The sequence below is a fragment of the Synchiropus splendidus genome, chromosome 10 (assembly GCF_027744825.2).
Source record: "Synchiropus splendidus isolate RoL2022-P1 chromosome 10, RoL_Sspl_1.0, whole genome shotgun sequence".
In the NCBI taxonomy this organism is placed as follows: Eukaryota; Metazoa; Chordata; class Actinopteri; order Syngnathiformes; family Callionymidae; genus Synchiropus; species Synchiropus splendidus.
This window is the reverse complement of record NC_071343.1, coordinates 17,725,571-17,748,259: the sequence shown is the minus strand read 5'-3', so window position 1 is coordinate 17,748,259 and position 22,689 is coordinate 17,725,571. Positions and strand designations below refer to the sequence as shown.

Here is a 22,689-nt window from a genome sequence, read left to right as displayed (position 1 = left end):
TGACCAGACGTTAAGGAGACCACGACGGCGTGAATCTCCTCCAACACGACACATTACTCATGTGTCGTATTGGCCAGTGTTTGTAAAGACAGTAGCGTAAAAGAACTGAATGGAACGTTGATAAAATCTGGTGGTTCATCGGTGTCCAGTTGACAGCAAAGCAGCAAACGCTTTCAGAATATCGGTGCGACCTGTCACTTAGGAGACACCTGCTGTCACATGCGTCTGCGTCTTCATAATATCAATGGTGCTAGAGTGCAATACGAGGTGTCTAATTACACTGCTTAAACAAATGTAGTGGCAGAAGTGACACTCTTATTAACACCACCTCATGGGGCCCTATTGTGTGCTTCCATGTTGTCTACACCAGGAGCAAGATGAACTGTCACCTTGACATATAGTGAATTGTGAAAGAATGTTCATCCATTTCAGAGGAATTCATTGATGAAAACCACAAATATGGCATCTCCACAGAACATTCACAGATTCCTTTTGCCGACAGACCTGAATATGTAATTGAAACTGACATAACGAAAGCATCACGCAACCCTCAAAGCATTATGGGTTTGACGACTGCTTGATAAACAGTGCCACAGGCGACCTGCATGCATTTTCAACCGTGCCTAACTATTGTCTAGAAAGAGGAAGTGAGTGCCTGTGAGGTAGAGGTACATGTGTTTCCTTCAGTCATGACACATGCTGTACTGGAGGTATCTTAGGAAAAAGTCAGGTTTGAAAAAGGACCACATCAGTGTTTCATTTTCTGGTAATGTGTCAAGGTGTGCAAGGTCATGAAGATGAGTTTTAAAAGTGATGCTATATGTTGTGCTTGGGGCTGCAGCTAACACTTATTGGATAGTCCACCAGTCGCTGGCTGTCTTCCCAAGTCAACCAAGACAACTAGCCGGCATACGAGCACGGCATGTGTGATTGTAGTCTCGGAAGCTAAATAAATACAAATAAAACAAAAATGTTGTTAACTGTTTTGCTTTGAAACATGATATTTGGATATTAATTGCTCAAAATAGTCGACTAAGTTAAGTAGTTGTGTTGTGTTGGTCTTTTCTTGAGGTTTTATTTCGTCATATCCTGTTTTGTGTGTTTCTGTTTCGTGTTTTTCTTCCAGCTTCCGGGCAACACGGCTGGCCCAGATCAGCTGATGAAGCATTGTAGGATATCTACACCTCAGTGTCAGTTCGTGTGGCCAGATGGTTACTTCGCGTTCCTATGGTAAACTCTCCCTTTGTGACTCCGCTCTCCCGTGCTTTCATTATTCTCCTTTCTGTGCGTGCTTGACTTTCCTTCAGCCGCTTCCTTAGTTGTACTCCTGGCTTTGTTTTCTGTTTCTCACGTCTCTTGATAGTATTGTTTCTGTAACCCACCTTTTGTTTTCTCCCTTTAGATACATTCCTTGTGTGTGTTTAATTCCACCACAGAGCGCTTTTTGTTATGTTGCTTGTGAGTTTATTCCGAGTGTGTTTTTGTTGTCCCGCTTAGTCAGGCTTGAGTTTTGATTCACCTGTTTTCTGTTTTCACATTTTAACCCTTTCTGTTCGTGTTACACGTTTGGTGTCCGCTCTTTTGGTTCATCGCTCCTGTTAGTTTTTTGTTGATCATGTAATTGTAATAAACCACTGTTAAACCTACTCTTGCTGTCCCGAGTCAAGTCGTTGCAGCCCTAGTTGTTTTTCAACTCTGACAGAGAAGGCTCTGTTGCCCTGAGATTTAAGTCTCGACTTTGGGGCGACCAGCAAGCACCCACCTGAGGCTCTCCATGCTGTGGAGCAGTAGCTGTGGTCAGCACTCTGACAACAAATTCAGGGTGTAACCAATATTGCAGTTATTTGAACCAAGGTTTCTCAGATTAGATTCAGACCCAGTCTAGACTGTCCCACTGGGACTTACATTATATAAAGCACAAAGAATTTGAAAGAGGAACCCGGACTTATTTTTTCTTTCTCTGTAAATATCACATATAAAACTGTACTGAAGGGATGATCAGCCAGTGACAACGGGGCTGTGTGTTATGTACTACAACATTACAACAGGATGCCATGAAGTAAAATATCACTCAAGTCTGAAGTGAACGAGTCACGAACGCTGCGTGACTAATAAACAATTGTGGGCGGCCTTGATATCGAATATTGGTGTGCGTTTTAAAGTCAAGACATTTTCATTGTTCAGTGAAAGACATTTAAAGAAGGAACCATTTTGAACGGCCTGAAGTATATAAAACAGAAGGTTCATAAAGGCTGCCGGTAAAATTTCCTGATCAACAAAGAGCTGATCTGAATCCAGACCTTGTTTTGACAACACTGTTGATTGCTGACACACTGCGTTTATTGTTTTGTTGGGCCTTTATTAATCCAGTAATTCAAAGATTATTGAACAGAGAGCGCCTTCTATTGCACTTTGCAAATAAAGGAAGAGTATTTTGTAGATTCATTGGCTCATCACTACTGTAAAGGGATTTTCAAAACACCCACCACATATATCCGCCGTCTCTGTATCCTCACTCCAAGGATGTACTACTCCCAAAGAAAGTAATACATCAGGAAATTGTTGTACAAAACATTCAAGGATGTTATTCAGTTTGTTTTTAATTTTCCAAACAACTCCCCAAACCACAGGGTGCACAAGGGAGAGTCTTTGAAAGCAGTTTTTTTTTCTTCTTCAAACAGGAAATTTGAAGAAAACACACAAAAGGAAGCCTCGCGTTCCTGTTCAACTTGTTGAAGAGGTCATTCTTAGACGAATTCTCTCCCAGAGAAACCTGGGGGCTTTTTTGCAGCACAGCAGGCTTCTCGTAATAACAAGCCCCAGTTCCTTTTTAATTTATGTGCCAATTTCATTACGACTGCTTGTTTTTCTTTCCTTCACTCATATAGAAAAGGAAGCTGAAGAACATGTGCAGAACTGATATTTTAGGAATATAATGATCTCCTACAGAGTCTTCGGTGTTTGCGTCTCAAAGCTTGCTCGCACGTAGGATTCCTTCAAGTCTTACACATTAATGGATTCAGAGTTTCACTGTCACGCTTTCCGACAAAAGTTTCAAATTCTCCTGCTGCGACGATTGAAAGTCGACAAATACTTTCTGTCTTTATAGCGACACCTTGTTTACAAAACCTTATTCTACGATGCACATTCGATTGAGTTGGTGGTAGTTCTTAAAAATGGTTAAAAGAAATTGAGGGAAAACTCATATTTTGAGAATACAATGACCTCTATTAAGGACTGCTCCATTTGTCAGCGTCACTATTTCTTCAACAGTGAGATGTGTGTTTAAAAAGTTTTCATTTCATGCTGTTTTCTGACTTGCTCCAAAATCGGCAAGCGCTGACCATAATGGCAAGAGTGGACGAGCAAAACACAACAATGCATTTTGTTATTCTAACTGTGTAGTACGAGTAGTACTGTGCATTTTACGGTGTTCATATTCATTTTCTGCTTCATATCCCAGTTATGTTGTTGCAACCTGGTGGTCGTGATTTGTTCCGTTTCTTTTCTTTGCATTGTATTTTCCTTCCTCTTGATGTTGTACTTTCTGTGTGTTCAGAGTGGGTGGTTCCTGGAGGCAGGTGTGGCTGTGTAAAGCACTTAGTTCTGACAATCTGTTTAGTTCATTGTGAATATTACGCATTTTACTGGTATCGTGGATTAGCTGAGAAACGTGATTCACCCTTAAAAAGCGGCTTTTTCTTTAGCCTGTTTGTTATATCTTTCTTAGCATTCATTCATGCAGCTGTAGCAAAAAAATCCCTTTTTCTAGGTAGGGTATTTCCTGTAAGTTATATTATTTTTCATCATCACAGATGACTGCAAAATATTTTAAGTGGATCTCGAGTATCAGCCGCTCACCCTGTTCCTCAGCTACAGGTGCATTCGCCAGCTACTTGGATGCACCTCTCCTTCCTGACTGACAGAGGTCACTGTGTACTGAAACTGACTGATAATGTCGAAGACTGAAAACGCCAAAATAGAGCGGGTGTATATTCATCCGTTGTAGCAAGTATCAAGTGAGTGAGCTCTCATCGACAACAATTTAACTACTCTGTTAATCTAGTTGTTAGTCTCCTTTTTTAGTACTGAGCTAACCGGTTCCAGCATGTGTGCTGCTACTGTTGGACTTTTTTTTTTTTTAAACAACTGTAGCTGCTATATTTTCATTAAAGATTCTTCAAAAACTGAGATTTAAAAGACAAAATTTAAGCGAAAAAAAACTAAGGTCCAGCCCTCAGTAGAGAGCACTTGTCCAGATCTTTCCTAACTTTTTGAGTTATTTTATATACTGACAAATGCCAACAAAAGTGTAACGGCAGCAGAGGTAAATGTCATTGTAAAGCCCTTCTGATTAAATAAAACCATTCTTCATTGGAACCACCACAAGGCTGCTCCCAATTTAAACAATGAGGCGCTACTGTTTGGACCAGAAAGGCTTTTGGATGCGTCCATGTCTTCGACAGCAAACCACTTTCTGGCTTTTGTGGTGCTGGGTCCAGACGGTTGTGGCCATGGTCTGCCTCTCACCACTCTGTGTAGGCTGTGTCCTGAGAGACGCCACTGTGTCTAGGTTGCAATGCCTCAAGTAACTTTTGTGCCGCAGCATGGCAAAACAACTTTCCGAAGCAGGTCATGACTCCTTTCACACTTCTTTGGAGATGCTCATCGACAGCAAGGTTTTGTCGAAGAAAACAGAATAAAATAAAGAAAAAAAAACCCTGTGAAGCACGACCTCGCCAAATCCACCGAGGCTCAGCTTGTTGCTTGTTGTGCTATTAGTCTGATTCACCTTGTTTCTTTCAATCCTCTCACGTCTGCCACCTGACCTTCACTTTTCTGCCATTTCATTACCACATGACTCCTGATTGATGCATCTACAATCTAAGGGTACATCTGCCTCCATCTATGTAGGCGCTAACAATTCAACAATCCACTACGGCAGCAGCCAGTGGGCCGTCTGGACCTTTGAGCACAATTACAGGAAGTAGCCATCATTTTTCCACATCCCGCGCAGCTACACCGATGATGACCGACAACTTCAGCTGATGCAATCCTCATGTCTTTCCATCAGCAGCTGAATAAGGTCCACCTGAGTAACTATTTGTCTCCTTCTACCAAAACAGCAGGTGTTGTGCAGTCTGTGCGATCTAATTATATATGCGGCAAGTGAAGGGTCGACCCTCCTCAAAGTTGTGCGCTCACTCCAGACTGCAGCTGAACAAGTGACAATGACGGAGAGAGAAAAAACAAGTTGTTCAAATACACCACCTTCATCTGGATCCGACTGTCATTTTTGACAACTCTATTGACAGTTGTATGGAAATAGTCATCTGTAAGACAACTGAAAACTTTAGGGTTTACGTAAACTAAAGTCAAGGTTACGGACAAAAATGTCTCCACAGGAAACACAAATTTCATGAAGGCACATTTAACCAAACTTTCATTCTTTACGTTCTTTCACAGCTCCCTACACGGTCCCAAGCTGCTCTCACCCACTTGGTAACATCCTGTCTGCGGATCATGTCCTGCTTAGATTCAGGGAGCGAATGTCACACCCCAATTCCCTCACTGTTTTCTGCATCTTGGATTGCTGCTCCATCACTGACAGGGTCCTCTGGTAAGTTGACTCGCACGGCTATATTTTCCCCTCAACAGTGGACGGAGGTCCCTGCTGGCATGAGAGCTGCAGAAAATCTAGACATCCCATGCTGCAGGATGAAGTCTTTTCTTTTGACTGCAGCTTGCTTAGAGAAAAACAACAGGGAGGGACAGAAAAATCAAACTAGAGTGCTATTGTCTAATAATGTGGGTTTATATTGTGATATATACTGTATATTGTGCATATTAGATCGACCTTTAATTCACCAATTTAAAAAAAAATCTTTGAACAGAAAGGTAGAAAAAGGACATTTGGCATGACAAACAGCATTTAGCCTCATTTAAAGGCAAATATAAGGAGAAAGATTGATTCACTCTCCATTCACGAAGGACAGTAGCCTGGTGTTCTCATGCAGCCTGGTTAAGACACATGGTATATGTCAAGATTAACACGCAACTTTCAATATTGTTTAAGCGAATAAACGGTTCACATCAAAACAGAAATATAAAGGGTTTGAGACACAAATCCTGTTTCCATTTATTAATACAGAACTCTATTTGTGTCATTTTGTTGCTATAAACCACCATAAATTACATTGTGATGGGGATGAGTTTGATGCTGGGTCGAACCATTTTATGACGGAAACAGAGGAGCCCACAAACAAACCCGACTGAGTGCGCAGCAGTGGAGAGAGTTGAGAAGGACATTGTTTTGCTTATCTGTTGTGTAGAGTACGACTTAACTGGTGAGGCCTCATGAAACATTACCTCCATTTCATCATAGTCTGCAATATGGCATTACATTTTTCCAAACAAGAGCGCCACCTTCTGACCTCTGATAACAAAGGCACTATTTCATGAAGCCCATTAGTAGTCTACACACACCTCGATCACAGCCTCAGTATAAACCGAGAGGCGACGCTGTTGCTTCTCTCCGACACTTTCAAATGTTGACATTATATTTAGTTGTTTGTTTTCGTTTGGAAACTGTGGCTGCACAGTACCGGAGACAACATTGGTTGCAACTGCTATCTGTATTGAAAGTCCATACTTTTGGGATTTACACTTTCACTTAGACAATGAGCACATCTGGCCGCCACACTTTTACACTTCTCCATTGATATTGAAGCTGAAGAGCTTGTTTATACTGACACCACACAGATCAGCCGACAGGATGTTCCTCTTGTGACATCATCGAGGTGCCTCTCAGGATCTTGCTTAGTGCAGCATTGTGATAAAGTCACTAGTAAGTCGTAGAACTTTGTCGACAACACTGTATGTGATGCAAGGGGATATTGAAGGGTATTTTGAGCCATACACCAAAGAGGTATTTGGATTTGTCCTGCTTCATTTTTCAAAATAGCACAAACTCCAAATGCTTTTCCACCTTGTGTGCCAGTCAGTAAAACTCTTGGTCATTAGACTGAACCTCCAGAGCAGCTGTCAACCAGCCATCATCCTCTTTTTTCAGCCTGGGAAAGAGGTCGAAATCACTGGGGGCAATGTCTGGAGAGAGGAGCCTCACTCATGCACAGCTTTCATCACACCTTGGCTGGTGCGGACCACTGTGTTGTTGTGGAATGTCTCTTCTACAAAGCGCTGCTTCTGCAGCCACCAGCATGACCCTACATGGAATCAGGAGCTAAAACACTGATGACCATCATGTCATTGTACTGTCAGAAAAAAATGTGTGAGGCTCAAAACTTTTTATAATTTCTGCATACTGTACTTGTGTTCCATTGTTCTATTTCAATGACTGACTGCCATACATTTTTCTTTTGCAAACAATGTACCTTATTTTGACAAAAATCAACTCCTTCACACATATGTACGTTAAGTATTTGGCAGCAAGTATTGACAGCAGTGGATGAAGATCAAAGAAGGTGAAGAGAACAGTGTAGGGAACAGTTATCAAGGGTGACCTGCGACACAAGCGTCAGGGGTAGACAGAAAGAAAAGGTTTATATCAGAGTGGCCATGATGTAAAAGGCAGAGTTGCAAGTGGCAGAGCTGAGGATGCTATTCATTGGGAGTGACTAGGAAGGACAACAGCAAAAACAAAGGAAAGGTTGGGGAGTCTCAGACAGTTTGGAGGAAGAGGAGAAATAGCGTGGATGGTGAATGTTAGAAATGGACGTTAAAGGATTCTATATATTATAACATGAAGAGGATTGGACTGACTTAAGAGGATGCACAGCACAGGTTAAGATGGAAGTGGTGAATAGGAAATGCTGATCACATCACGTTCCAAAAGGCCACTCTCTTGGTCGTGCTACCGAAGTGCCCTTGAGCACAGCACTGGCAAAGTGAGCAGACATTTTGGTCAACCAAATTATTTAAACATGTTGTAGAGTCCGAGTCAACTGGTCTGACGCAACACATAGGGAACACGTTTGTGTCTCTAACCACACAAGAAGTGAACGTAGCTACTAGGTTGCCTTAAAAATCACATCTGAAGTTGTGTGATGGTGGATCTACCACGCTTAAATACTTGTGACAAGCGTGGCTAATGGCAAAGTTTTAGAGCAGTTGGAGAGTGACAGGATTGTTCTGGCACCGGCCATGTGACTGGAGTGCAAGAAGGAGCACTTAAGGAACACAGCAGGAAAAAGACACACTAGTTTAGAGACCATCCAAATTGTTTTGAAGTCTCTCCTCGGCTGAGATGGTATAGATGGAGCAGTAAAGGCTTGTCGCTGCTCTGCTCTCATTTCTCCGAGCGCCACTTTAAGAAAACCACACAGATGGTCCTTCAAATCTCCCATGCACACGTCCGCATTTCCACAACACAAATGCAGCACGCAACACCAGACAATATCCCGGTTGTTTTCATCAGAATTAAGAGGAGAGTGTGAGTGAAGTAGAAGCATGGCAAGAACACACATTTGCTCCCTTTTATGAGTCTAGATGCAGAAATAATAAAAGATGGCAATTATCGGAGAACAAGAGGGATTTCAACTTTATGTTCTGCCAAAAGTAGAGTGGCAAATATAAGCCTGAGAAGCCCGAGTATGTGCTGTTGCCTAGCAACGGCCACAGTTCCTTCCAGATTAGTGTCTGTAGCTGATTCTACCGAAAGTGTGAATGACATCAGCGTTACAGCTAAATATCCGTAAATCAAATATGTTTGACAGAACCGAGGTCTCCGCCGGTTTATGAATGGACGGAACCCATTTAATGCCAAACATCAATAGCACCGCTACCTTTGTTGAGAGTTGATTTAATATTTTCAGAAGCGTTTGTTGACCTACTACAGCTGCTTTGCATTGAGCAGCAGAGATAGTTTCAAGGGCTCACTGCAACTGGACTCTGGTCCCCAGGCTAGAAACTCTGCTTGTCTGACTGACATCTCAAAATATGTCCGCACACAACCTGCAAGACAAAACTGGGCTGCTTCTGCCTGCGAGGTCAGGTACTCCTGTCAAACAACAATATTGAGAATTCTGCTAGCTATGACCCAGATTGCAAAGAACCAGGCGTCACACTGTGTTTAAGCCAACATCCCTGTAACAACCATGCTCCACAGCGTCATGACAACACTTCCTTCCATCAAATGAAGGGCACGTTGAAGCATTTCTTACTCACAGCTTCTCAGCTTAGCAAGGTTTATGAACACTATCAAGCCCAGACTCTTTTTTATTGCTGCCCACATCTGTCTAAATGGTTGGTTATTGGCTGTTAAAAACATCTCATACAGAAGCATTTTCTCCGCAAAACGCTACCCAAAGAGAAAGTGATTCATTTGGACAGTTTTGGAAGTGTGTACGACTGAAATCATGAAATGAATAAAATATGTGTCAATAAAAGGGCACTTCATATTTAGTGGATGAGGAATGTAAAGAAGATGATTCTCTACATTTTGTTCATTGGGCTGGAGCCTATTCCTACACACAGGAAGATAGGTGGGAGGCAGGTTTCCTGACTATCGCACGGCACACGCAACCACTCACTCTCACGCATTAGTAACCCGGTGTGGATAACCAGGCTTCCCCTGCGTTCAGACTCATTACGAGTCAATGAGCCATTTTTAAAAACTATCATGCTGTCATTTGAGGTGCCTGTATTTTGCGTCGGAATTTTATTGGTCAAAATGCAGATTGTTATTTATGAAACAATAAGCATTTTTTTTTTTTTTACTTTTAACTTTTTGGGAAAATGCACCTGCTTTTTTATGCCTTTGAACAAAGCTAAGATGAGTCAGAACTAAGAATGGGAATTGACCAGATATTTACAATTAGAAACAGAACATCTGTTGTTTATCAATTCTCAATGAAGAAAGAAGGAGGAAGACAAGCATCAACCTTGTTTTTGCATTAACCTTTTTGCATTAAAACAAAGTCAGCAGTGCGTTCTCATGAAGTACACACAGTCCGGGCACTTTTGAATTTGCTTTGAAAATAAATACATATTAAAAAAAAAATGTTGAAGAAATAAAAAAAAAGTACGACTACCATTACCACTACTAATAGCATTTGAGACAATGACACATGTGAAGCACTTGCGATAGAAATGAAAATTCTCCTTTTTTTCAGGGATATATGAGCTGGAGTGTTTCTCAGTGTCACACCTGACACATTTAGTTGAGCTGTTTCTCCATAGCCTCCAGACTATCTCCCACACACATTCTTTGGACTTGGAGTTGTAAATCTTACAAGAATTTTGAAATTGCTGTATCATTGAATTGTGGCCCTCTATTGTCAACATGCTTCAACCATATTTCCAAGCATACTTTTTCAGTTTTACAGTTTTTTTTTTATTAATTCCATCACATCATTTTAAAAATAAAAGCAGATTAAGCCCTTGGTTTGGTGGTCTGTTTTTATTTAATGCCCACCCCAAGCTTACGAGAAGAGCCAAGCTAGGTGGCAGAACATTTCTTTTTTGTTTTCATTTTTTCACACTTGTATATTCCACTAATGTACTGTCAGCACCGTCATCTATACAATGCTCAGGCTGAGAACCTGCTGGATCCTGCTGCACTTTTATCCCACTCTAAATGTCACCACGTTCCATTAAAGCACACCTGGATCATTGGAGAACACTGGTTCTTCATGCAAAGGTATTTCATGATGAATGCGTGACATTAAAATAGGGAAAAAGATATTTCTAATAGAGAGTCCCTGAGACCTGTCTGTGATCAGCAGGCATCTACTTGCTATTCTCCACTCAAGGTGACCTGATAGTGATTGAAAAGCCATTTGCTCATTCCTTAGCCGTCTATTGTGCGTATCATTTACGAATATCCGTCAATGATTTTGTGAGCATCTGCCCTTTGTTTTCTCACCTGCCTCATTTTAAAATTACATTTCTCATGCAAGGCCTGGCATTTCAGAAACAGATGAAGACTTGATCGGTGACATTTGAAAAAAAAAAAAAAAGAAATGACACCCAACACAAAGCCGGCGCCATTTCCAGCTACCACGCGAAAATGATAATACAAAACCACAATCGAGAGCTCTTTTGTCAAAAATAGTCAACAAACCAACAGAAAAATATCAGAAATAATATTAATCCACTGACAAAGCCCTTCATTCAATTTCATATTTATATCCATATTGACAACAACTGAACCTCCTAAAGCTAATCTCACATCCTTAATTTAGAATGTAGCGTAGGACAAAGTCATCGGTCGCCTTTCTATTCTCTCGTTCAAGTGATCTGTAAAACGTTTTATACATAGTCACAATTCGTCTCACAGGGTAAGTTATCCATGTTACTTGTGTACATTTTATTCAGAGTTCAATGCTGAGTCATGGCAATGGCAGACATTGACGTTTGGATCTAGGAAGAATCGTTGGAGTAGCTCTTGAGCCGAACCAGGTCATACTTGTGAAACTGGTCACCGTGAAATGTTTCCTGCATATTAGGACTTCTGTACTCCACTTATCGACTGCCTCAAACTCAAACTCAATCCACTGAACCCTCAACTGGGTCTTTAGAAAAGTTTAGGTTTATTAGACAAAAAAAAAAACAACTTTTTATTTTTACAAAATCCATTGTATGAAGTGGTAACTCCAAAAAGGTTCACTGGTAAAGTCATATGTAATCATTGCTCCCGACTTGAACTGTGAGACTTTTCAAAAGTGAGCCAACTGAGAAACATCACTCATCTGCAGCTGGTCTCATTGGGTCTGTCTCTTCCGGTGTCCAGACAAACTCTTGGGAGCAGTGGTTTTGATATTATGATGTTTCTCTCTGTATTCTTTTTCCATTTTAAGACAGAAAAAACGAGTTGTGTTTTTCTATTGTTGTGACACTTAAGTGTGATCACACAAGATTTCTGACATGGAAACCACTGGAGGCGCATCACAGACGTAAAGACTGTAACCTTCACTCCATGTTCAGTGTGAAATCATGTTTCAAAAAATGTGACGCTATGTATTTCTACACAGTGGTACCTCGGTTCTCGACCACAATTTGGTCCAGACGCTGTTCGAGAAGCGGTTTGTTCGAAATCTGAATCGATTTTACCCATTACAATGAATGGAAAAAGAAACAATGCGTTCCAAGCCTTAAAACAGGCTTTTGTAGGAGTGAATGTAGAGTGTCTGCTGCAGGTGCGCTGTTCCTCTATGTGTGTGGCCGCTGCATGTGGGAGGGGTTGCTGAGTGAGTGACGTCTCTCCAGAAGTGAAGAGGTGCCCGGTGCGTGTCCAGCTCTGAATGTGCGCTTCTGTGCAGTTTGGCTGTGACAAAGTCATAAACCAAGTAACGCTCTGTCCCAGACTCGCCTCATCCCTGTCCCAGCTCCAGCCCACAACAGGACATCAAACCCTGGAGTGTGTGCTCCAGCCTCGGAGGTGTGGAGAGCGAGCACCTCCCCTGTGACACTCTACCACGGTCCAGTGCGGAGACAGGAAAGGTTTTACACCTCAATATGAAGAAAAAAACAGACAGTAAATGTAGCTAATGTCTGCATACAGAGGCTGCGTTATACACAATAACAAAGCGCGTCGTGGGTCAGCTGATCGATCCGCGCGCATTCGAGTTCTGGAAGCAAAAAAATCTCAAATCTGGGACGTTCGGAAAAACCAAGATACCACTGTATATGCAAGTCACACCTCAGTATAAGTCACAGGACAAGTGGAACCTCAGAAACAAAAAAAAAAAAAAAAGCTTATGAAGTACCTTGACCAGGTGTGTTAGTGGTGCTATGACGTTTGTTATAATTACATAATGAGATCCGTAGAAAAAGAGAACATTTTGTGCAGTTGGAAGATGTTTTTGCAGTTATACGACATATACTGTGGCAACCCCCGTTGAGACCCATTGAAAGAACTTATGTCATGTCAGTGTGCTGTTGTAGCAACCAAAACTTCCCCACTGCGGCTAGAATAAAGGCAGTCTAGTCTAATGTCATTCACAGACAAATACTGCAAACGTTTCTTTATTACTGTTTCACACTTCTCTGACCAGTCTCTGTCTTTGTGCTCTCTATCTTGAACGCATCGGTTGGGGTCCCACCTTGCACACATGAGTTTACGATGTAGTACACTTTTGCCTGCCTTCTGTCCGTGACATGGGATATACTGTATACAACTATGCTAAGATGTTTGATCTATATGTAAGCGCCCAAAACAATGGCCCAGGTAATGATTGATGTGGGAGTATAGCTGAGAAGCATCAGTGTTAAAGTAGTTTTTACTCCATGTATGCATTTTTGGCTTCCATGCTTCCCTCCCCTGACGTCAGTTGAAACCTTTTCCAAGACTATGGTTTACAAGTTGGCTTCTGGACCTGTGTGGCTAAAGGCTTGTCATGGTGTACGGAGATAATAGAGTGCCACAATAAGAGACTTTTCGCTCTTAATGGTGTATTCCAAGGACCAATTGTTTCGGAACAGCTTGGCTGCAGGAACTGAGTGAGGTGAACATCCAACAACCTCAGGGGCGCTAATCCTTCTTTGAATTCGGCTTTTTATAGCTTGCCGAGGGAATGGTAATCTAAGAGGCACAAGGTGTTTTTCCAGTCTTTCAGCACTCTCGGTGTTAACAGTAACCTTCTGGCCCAAGTTCTTGCTCAAAGTGAGAAGAGGAAAAGGACGCCACACGTCTATGTTTAGGCGTATGTGTATTTCTTCCATCTGCTTTCCTTCCCTCTTTTCGCATACACACCATTTTGTCGAATAACAAAAATGTTGTGAAATGTGTTAGCTGTAAAGAACGACATTGTTAGCACGAGTCTCGCCTGAGCCCCAGAGAGAGAGAGAGAGAGAGAGAGAGAAACGTTTGGAAAAACGCCAAATGTTCCCGGCATCAAAGTTAACCATCACATAACGGAGCCAGTTAGTGAGCTGCAACTCCATAATCACCTGCTCTTGTCTCCCTCTGATGTCTCTTGTCATAATTACCTTGTTTATTTGTACACATCGCACATAAAACCGGAGGAATCCAGGATGCATGAATATTTAATACCTCTTATTCATTCTTCTCCATCAGCGGCAAACTGCGCTTACACTCACTGTCAACTCGTGGTTGAACTCAGTGCAAACAGTTCTTTGCTACACCTCACTGTGTGTAATTGATAAGGACAGTGAAGCTGATGCTTACCTTTGGTGTTAAAGAGTCGGGACCTTTTGCAGTTGTAAACCACTTCCTGTTGACAGTGCTCAGACCTGGACACGATGGCCTGAAGTTGTTCGGACGACGCGCTGTAGTTGAAAGTCATGATGTGAGGTCTGTGCTGGGAGGAGCTCTGGAGTCTGACTGGAGCTGTGATGTTGTGAGCCAAGACCGTCCAAACTTTGTCATCTACGGGACAACAGCAAAGACATAAAAGTTATGATGTTGTGAGCCAAGACCGTCCAAACTTTGTCATCTACAGGACAACAGCAAAGACATAAAAGTTATGATGTTGTGAGCCAAGACCGTCCAAACTTTGTCATCTAGGAGACAACAGCAAAAACATAAAAGTTATGAGGTTGTGAGCCAGGACCGTCCAAACTTTGTCATCTACGAGACAACAGCAAAGACATAAAAGTTATGATGTTGTGAGCCAGGACCGTCCAAACTTTGTCATCCAGGAGACAACAGCAAAGACATAAAAGTTATGATGTTGTGAGCCAAGACCGTCCAAACTTTGTCATCTACGAGACAACAGCAAAAACATAAAAGTTATGATGTTGTGAGCCAAGACCGTCCAAACTTTGTCATCTAGGAGACAACAGCAAAGACATAAAAGTTATGATGTTGTGAGCCAAGACCGTCCAAACTTTGTCATCTAGGAGACAACAGCAAAGACATAAAAGTTATGATGTTGTGAGCCAAGATATAGATTTGTGTCTTGTTAAGCATTACCACATTTTGCTTTCACTCTATACAAAATATATGTTATATATATAACATATGTTCTTCAAGTTAAAGCGTGAGAGGATTTATGTATGTCCCGAATGTTTCTAACACTATTGTGCCGCCAGTCACATGACCAGTTAAAGCAACAGAGTTACTGTGGTTAAAACATCCATTTGGGTACTGGGCCGTGGTAAAAGTTATGGACAGAAGCTCAAACAGAAATCAGGTCGCTTGGCGTCACTCAAGAGGCAAAAAAAAATGACCCAGGATTGTGTAACCAGAACCAGCTAAGACTTGAGGAAACGACATTATATAACTTTATAAATTTCGATAGTCAGCAGATGAAGGGTGGAACATTGTTACTAAAAGTCTGTATTGCTTTGCAGCTGCATGAAACACACTCAAAGGTGTAACACCGAATATCACCACTGAACCTTGCATTCAAGAGGACCATCGCAGGTTCTGTCCTGGCCGTGAAACCTAGAGGTCTCAATAATACCCAGTACATTGACTTTTCCCACAGACTAATATTGATACAGTGGTACCTCGGTTCTTGACCACAATCCGTTCCAGACGGCCGTTCGAGAAGCGATTTGTTCAAAATCTGAATCGATTTTTCCCATTACAATGAATGGAAAAAGAAATAATGCGTTCCAAGCCTTAAAACAGGCTTTTGTAGGAGTGAATGTAGAGTGTCTGCTGCAGGTGCGCTGTTCCTCTATGTGTGTGGCCGCTGCATGTGGGAGGGGTTGCCGAGTGAGTGACGTCTCTCCAGAAGTGAAGAGGTGCCCGGTGCGTGTCCAGCTCTGAATGTGCGCTTCTGTGCAGTTTGGCTGTGACAAAGTCATAAACCAAGTAACGCTCTGTCCCAGACTCGCCTCATCCCTGTCCCAGCTCCAGCCCACAACAGGACATCAAACCCTGGAGTGTGAGCTCCAGCCTCGGAGGTGCGAGCACCTCCCCTGTGACACTCTACCACGGTCCAGTGTGGAGACAGGAAAGGTTTTACACCTCAATATGAAGAAAAAACAGTCAGTAAATGTAGCTAACGGGACACGTCTGCATACAGAGGCTGCGTTATACACAATAACAAAGCGCGTCGTGGGTCAGCTGATCGGGCCGCGCACGTTATGGTTTTTGTGTTGTTGTGTTTTTCGAGTTCTGGCTTTTTGTTCGAAATCTGATTTATTCGAATTCCGGAACGTTCGAAAAGGTACCACTGTATCAATAATAATAAAAACAACAATAACAATTTATTTCCATCAACACTCATAAAAAGGGTAGCATAAGGTCACAAATGAGGAGAAGTATTGGCTCAGTACTATTAACTGTCTCTGTTGAAACGGATCATTTACCTCTGGCTCAGGTCCTCTTCCACCTCGGACATTGGGGGAAGAGCATAATCTACATACATTTGTGCTCTCATGACTTTGCAAAATCCTGAAGGTATGGCCAAATGAAATGACAGATAGAATCTACTGGGCAATTTTAGGAATGACAGGGGTGGGACTCGTTCAACCTTCAATTAGTCCAAAAATGAAAACCCACGTTTGCTGTAATTACGTCGAATGCGGAGCCTTTGAGAGACTGAGATTATGCACCCGCACCGCTATTACGATATTCAAATGGAAAGTCCACATAATGAAAAGTCCCTGGTGAAACCGGCCGGACAATTGGCCGGCTAATTTCAATATTTGACTCATTTTGCAAGGGAATGAGAACCCGATATCGCAGACAGGCAGCAAACCTGTGCAAACATTCCAATGTTTCATTGCACGTATTCAAGAAAGTTTCAACTCTGAGCAGGGAGATTAGCTACAAGAGGGCTTGGTGTTTAACAACCAATTCAAAGCTGTTGATGTGAGAAATTGATGCATGTAATTATCTGAGTAGAAACCTGTAAAAAAAAAAAAAAAAAAATGTGAATTTCTAAAAAAATGGGTCATCTGGTCAACCCAACATAAGTGGAACTAAGACCAAACTTACAAATAAAAAACACAATGCAGAGCATGTTTACACGAGGGCAAAGAAAACTGAAGTATTGAGTCCAGCTAAGTTGCATGTAAACAGCTTCGTCAGACTATGGACAGAAATTCTTCTACTTTCTCTTCGCCTAGCATGTAGCCGTGTAGCTGGACAAGGCAGCGGAAGCAAACAAACTCCTCGACGAATCACGGTCTAATGATGTCTAATAACGTTACATATAACTGAGACGTCCGGTGCGTTCCAATTCCTTCCTTAGTCCTCAACTTCAATAGTTTGCAATCGGGCTTTTAGCCAGGATTTTGAAACAGGGCCTTTTGAAAAGCCCCGCCCCCCCGGCCATAAGGCCGGCCCCAGTCCATTCCCTCCCCGACACATCTATTTGAGCAAAAATAACTTTTCATAAAAAACAGACATCTGAGTCAAATAATCAATATGCAAGACTAACTCAGTAGCTGCTGCCACAAGAACACTCTCAGATGCAGGAGTCTCCTGGGCAGTTTGACTTGACTGAGCCTGAAAAAAATATTAAAATAAATACATTACTTTCCCTTAACTCAAGCCAAATGTCAACATTTATGCTCATCGTCTTTTATATGTTCATGCAAGATAAACATACAGTTGTTTCTAAACTCTCACCCTTTTAAACATTCCTTCATTCAAATGTATATATAAACAGATGAGCCGGTTTTGTAAATTATTGTTATCTGCATTTCCTCCTGTTATCAGCGCCAGACATCCCATCAATCACACGGCGCGTCCATGCCACGAGTGTGGCGACTCAGGAGATGTGGATAACCGCGAGATTATGTCGTAAAGCAATGTGGCGATGGCGGAGCTACGGCAGCGTCCTCAGGATGCCCAGATGCCCCCCCCCTTGCAAAAAGCCTGTTTGCAATGAACTTCAAAAATGGCTGCATCAGGAGGCTGGTCTATGGAAGAGAGATCATTCGTTGTTTCAGGTTGGCTGGAATTTACGAGCCTTTGAACTGCAATGCAGAGGCCCATGGTTTTATCACATGCCCGTTGGAGCACTGTCTCCCTGCAGGAGTTAGCCAGGCGTCCCTGTCTCATCTGCAGCTGGTTCAGAATGGTGCAGCCAGGTTTCGAACGGGATCACTCAAAAGAGAGCACATGCCTCCTGTTTCAGCTTCTCTCCACTGGCTGCCAGTGACTTTTAGAATTGATTTTAAAATTCTTCTGTTCATTTTTGAAGCATTAAATGGTCATTAAATAGCATTAAACGTTCTGTTTCTCCGTGGTCCTCAAGGTCAGTTGAACAGCTGCTCTTGGTGGTGCCAAAAACAAAGTGGCAGATGAGACTCTTTCTCAGTCGGTGGGTCCCAGCTATGGAATACCCTCCCTCCTCATGTTGGACACACACACATCTTAAAACACACATTTACTGTTTTATCCAGATTTTACTGTTTGTACAGCAATATTATGTTGTTGTTTTTTTAACCGCATTATGAGTAAATATGGTGGTTGGAGATACTAAATGATCTATACGAAGAAGAAGAGTGGATTAATTTCACCAGTCTGTCTGTCACAGGACAAAACTGCTGGTTAAGGCCAGTGGGGCAACTCAACTGAAAGGCGCCGTACGCTTCATGCCTGCTGTTCAGTTTCAATTCACTGTGTGTTGGATGGTACGACAAAGGATATTACCATCAACTGCAGTTCACACGGTCACTCCAGATCAGAGCAAAACACTATACTAGTTCCTACTGCTGAGGAACTTCTAGGGCAGAAATATTAAACACAGCGCTTGTATTCTGATTTTGTGAGTTAGTGAAACCAGGGATTTGTTAAAAGCCCTTAAAATCCTTGACTTTACGACGGGACACTGGCTTTCTTGTCACAAGGAGTGACCCAAGTGGATCTCTTATGACATACTGCGGTTTATGACGACTAACTATTTCTATCCTTCAGGTTCTGATTCACAATGCTTTCATTATTAATATGAACATCACGCCTCAGGAGAAATATGTGGACATGACAGCAACCCAAACTGCAGCCACACAACATCTTGTAATATGACTAATTCAATGTATAAATGTAGATATTAATCTGCACCAAAAAGACATAAATTCTGATTGAAAACTGCAAGAATAAAAAACATTTTTTTATATTTTTTATAGGCCGCTGGAATAAGCCCAAGACACTGCATTATTATGGATTACATTTCAAACAAATTGACACACTTCTTTAGCAAACATTTCTTTTCCAGAGTTTATAAATGTATTTCCAAGCTTGCAAATGCATTTTCAGAGTTTGTAAATATGTTTTCAGTGTTTGCAAATGTGTTTCCAATGTAAGCAAATTTGGCACAGAATCGTACGGAAAGGCAGAGGGCCAAATTACGGTTGGTAAGTTGGTCATTTTTTTTTTTTTAATGCTGAAAATGTGTTTCGCTATTTGTAAATTTATTTTAATTTTTTTTGCATGTCTCAGCCACCGTACATTATGCTTTGGTTTCACCCAAAGCGCCTGTGTCGGGTTATCAGTACAGAGCCGAGCATCTCCACAGTGGATGGATTCTCCAGTTCATTTTGTCACCAGAGAATTGTAACATCACATGTCATGATGTACGAGGGGCATTTAAAGAGAACAATAGACCAGCAAAATGTTACTCCTCCAATCTGACCCACGTCTCATGTGCCCTCTCTTCTCTATATCCTTCCCAAATTTACTACAATTTCATGCTCAGTGTCGTTTTTGAGGTCATGATGTGCTGTAATAGACATCCGACCCTCAAGATCAACATTGAGCCGTCCGCAGCGTATCCAAAGAGATCGTCTTTCACCCAACAACAAATGTGAAAGGCGATAAGTGTCTGCGCTAAAATGCAATGAAAAGTCTTGAGTCCTTTTCTGCAATTTCCTTTTCTAAATAGCAACAAGTGCAAACAATGTCTTCCTCAATGACACTTTGGCCAAGCATTTCAATGCTAATATAGCGCTTCTTCCGTTCGGCCTCCATGAAGCGCCACACTCCAGACTGATCCCAGGTTTGATGTGAGCCATCCAGAGTCCCCCTCTACCTTGCCTGCGTTTCCTGGAGTAGCTGCAGGCTATTTCAGGCTAGACTGGGATTACGCAGCATCAGCATGTTTTGGATGTAGCCCTGGGCATTCCGTCTAACAGTCCCTTTGTTAACTTTACCTGCGCTGCAATAAGCCTAAGGTTATTGATATTTCAACAGATGCCTTAAATAAAGAAATGGAGCGATGTACATTGCGCTTGAGACCTCCGGACCATTTGTCTTCTTTAGCCACTCTCTACTACTGACCTGGATGAGGGAGAGTCGAGTTGAAGATCCTTCCTGTTATCAGCTATTCCCATTGCATGGAGAGGTCTGTGTGTTTATTAAAATACAAATACCGCAATTTCCAGACGACAGAGAGCACTGGAATATTAGCTGCACCCACTAAATTTAAGAAGGAAAATAGATCTTGTTCATACACAAGACCTTGTTCAGTGGTGCTGTCTGCACAGTAGACAGGTCAGTGGTGCACTGAGTTCAAAACTAGTTTTGAAAACGGGGTCCAGCATCAAGAGTGAGGAAATAGCGCAAACAAGCTGCGTAATACGGAGCGTCATGATTGATCCACTCAGCTCTCACAATACACAGGGTGCAGCTCTCCGGCCGGGATCAAGTCAGCGGGCAAAACCTGACTCGCTTGTGCTTTTGAGCAGAACACACTCTGTCTCAACAGGCAGTGTCTCACATATTTTATTCACATTAAAGGCCTCAAAATGTGCTGTTTTCATCCGCGTGCCCAAAGTTCCGACACCACTGCCGGTCTCAGCGGCTGCTTCTCGATTCCAGACCTCTAGGAAATCGAGTCTGTTGACGGAACTGTGGACATGTGGGCGAAAACAGCAGATTTTGAGTGCTTTAAGGGTAAAACCTCTGATTTCATCGATTTCATCGCCCCGATTTAATCTGATTTCAGCCTGTAAAAATCCATATATTCGCATATATTAGCCGCACTGTTGTATAAGATGTAACTTCTCAAAAGTAATTTTACAAGGTTAAAAGTGACTTGTATTTTTTCTAGTTACAGAGACGAGCTTTTCTAAGCAATTCACCACTGTATCTTCCGTTTGGACACTCAAAAAAAAGATTAAATAACTTCTCTATTTATCGCATTTGACAGGAATTTGAAGACATAAATCTAAATGTTTAAAGAGTGAATCTGATAGCTACTAATATGATCGCAAATAGCACCATTAAATCTGATTAAATCAGTCTCAGTCCACACAGATGAGGATAATATCACCGGCCATCTTGGTCTCATGCAGTCTGTTAGGGAGGTTAATGTACATTCAGATTCGGGGTCACATTGTGACAGCTAGATGATTGGGCCAGAGTCGTGTCAAAGCCAATCACAAAGGGGAGCCAAAGGAAAACACTGTCTTCATCAGAATTGAAATATAGTTGAGAGTTTTCTGCCCATTTTTAATCTGAGATTGATGGAAACTTTGGGCTCTCTGTTAACTTTTTTCCACAGTCACAGTGCAGTCTGCTTGTGGTTACATAATGCAGTTGTTGGGCCTTTGTTTGACATGTCTGATCATGGGATAGTTTGTTTCTCCATACATGGTGGACACAGAGAGGGGAATAGATTGAAAGCTTAAACATTGATGCGCAAAAATATAAGTCATATATAACCTCTTTGTGCTCATCACCTTATGGACGAATAATTCACAGATCTAAAACCATGCAATGCCAATGTGTTGTGAGACCCCTGTGACAAGTAAGTTGGCGATTGAGTCAGAACTAGAGACTAACTTTGCTTATTTTGCATAGGGACAACTTTTCCATTTCATGTGTTCTGCTCTCTAGAGACGGAAGGTTGACAACACAAAAGTACTCGACAGCAGTAGAAGGCAGTGCCCGCCTCTGTATGTCAGCGGAATATTAACCTTGCAAAGGACAAAGTATTTTAGGAAAGGGTGACAGCCACAAGTGATGAATGCTGTCACCGCTGTGACAAAAACGGAAGTGAGGGCCTTTTGTCCTCCACGTCAATAAGATCCGGTGATGTCACTGTCAAATGTCACATCACAGGTGACGTGGATCACATTGTGCCGTTGAAATAACATTGGCGCCTTTCGAAAGCAGAGAAGGTTGAATAAGAGCAAAGGTGACAATATGTGGACTCCAGTGATCTCACCTGTCATGTTGCAGTACACCTGTGCGGGCCCCAGGGGACCACTCCCATCTGGATCAATGGAGAAGAAACCCGAGGAGCTGCCAATCAGCTTGTAGGCCTCGCAGGACGACTCGTATATGGCTGGAAGGAGAACCGAGACCTTTTGTTAGGACGGCTTCAGATGCAGAAATAAAACATATCTTCTGGATCATGCTGCGTGACGTTTTTCGTTGGACTCTAAGTACAATTGGACTCATCAGCCCGAGTGCCATCTAAAATTCCGACATTGATTTCATGCAACCTGAGTCCGCGCCAGAATGAGCCCACCTTCACTAAGTGTTCCAGCAAGGTACTTACTCTCTCATTTTGCTGCACTATATAAAAGTGAAGCGTCTGTCCACACAGTCCTTTGAGTTGCACCAGTGTTTTAAATACAGACGCAGAAGTAAAGCCTCAATAAACGCGCGTAGATCAGGAGCAACGCCCCTAGAGACGGACCCTTAAAATATGTTAATAACCAGGAGAAAAACATAGTCATGCTCAAATGAAGAAGTGAGAATGCATAATTAGAGCGGCGAGTAGGAAAGATGTGTTTCTCATCTATTCAAGGCTCTTCACTTGTTATTGCCTGATTTCCATTCAGGACATTCTTCAC

At 42.1% G+C, this 22,689-nt stretch overlaps 1 protein-coding gene across 3 annotated transcripts in view; it reads right to left on the bottom strand.

Annotated features, from left to right (window-relative positions):
- LOC128765587 (contactin-associated protein-like 5) overlaps positions 1 to 22,689 on the bottom strand; it is a 179,673-nt gene that overhangs the window by 41,542 nt on the left and 115,442 nt on the right. For all 3 annotated transcript variants that reach the window (XM_053876360.1, XM_053876358.1, XM_053876359.1), the window contains exons 12-13: positions 22,056 to 22,175; positions 14,150 to 14,350 (exon numbers count right to left, since the gene is read on the bottom strand). In XM_053876360.1, the coding sequence (XP_053732335.1) occupies positions 14,150 to 14,350; positions 22,056 to 22,175 (321 nt within the window). The remainder of the gene's footprint in view (positions 1 to 14,149; positions 14,351 to 22,055; positions 22,176 to 22,689) is intronic.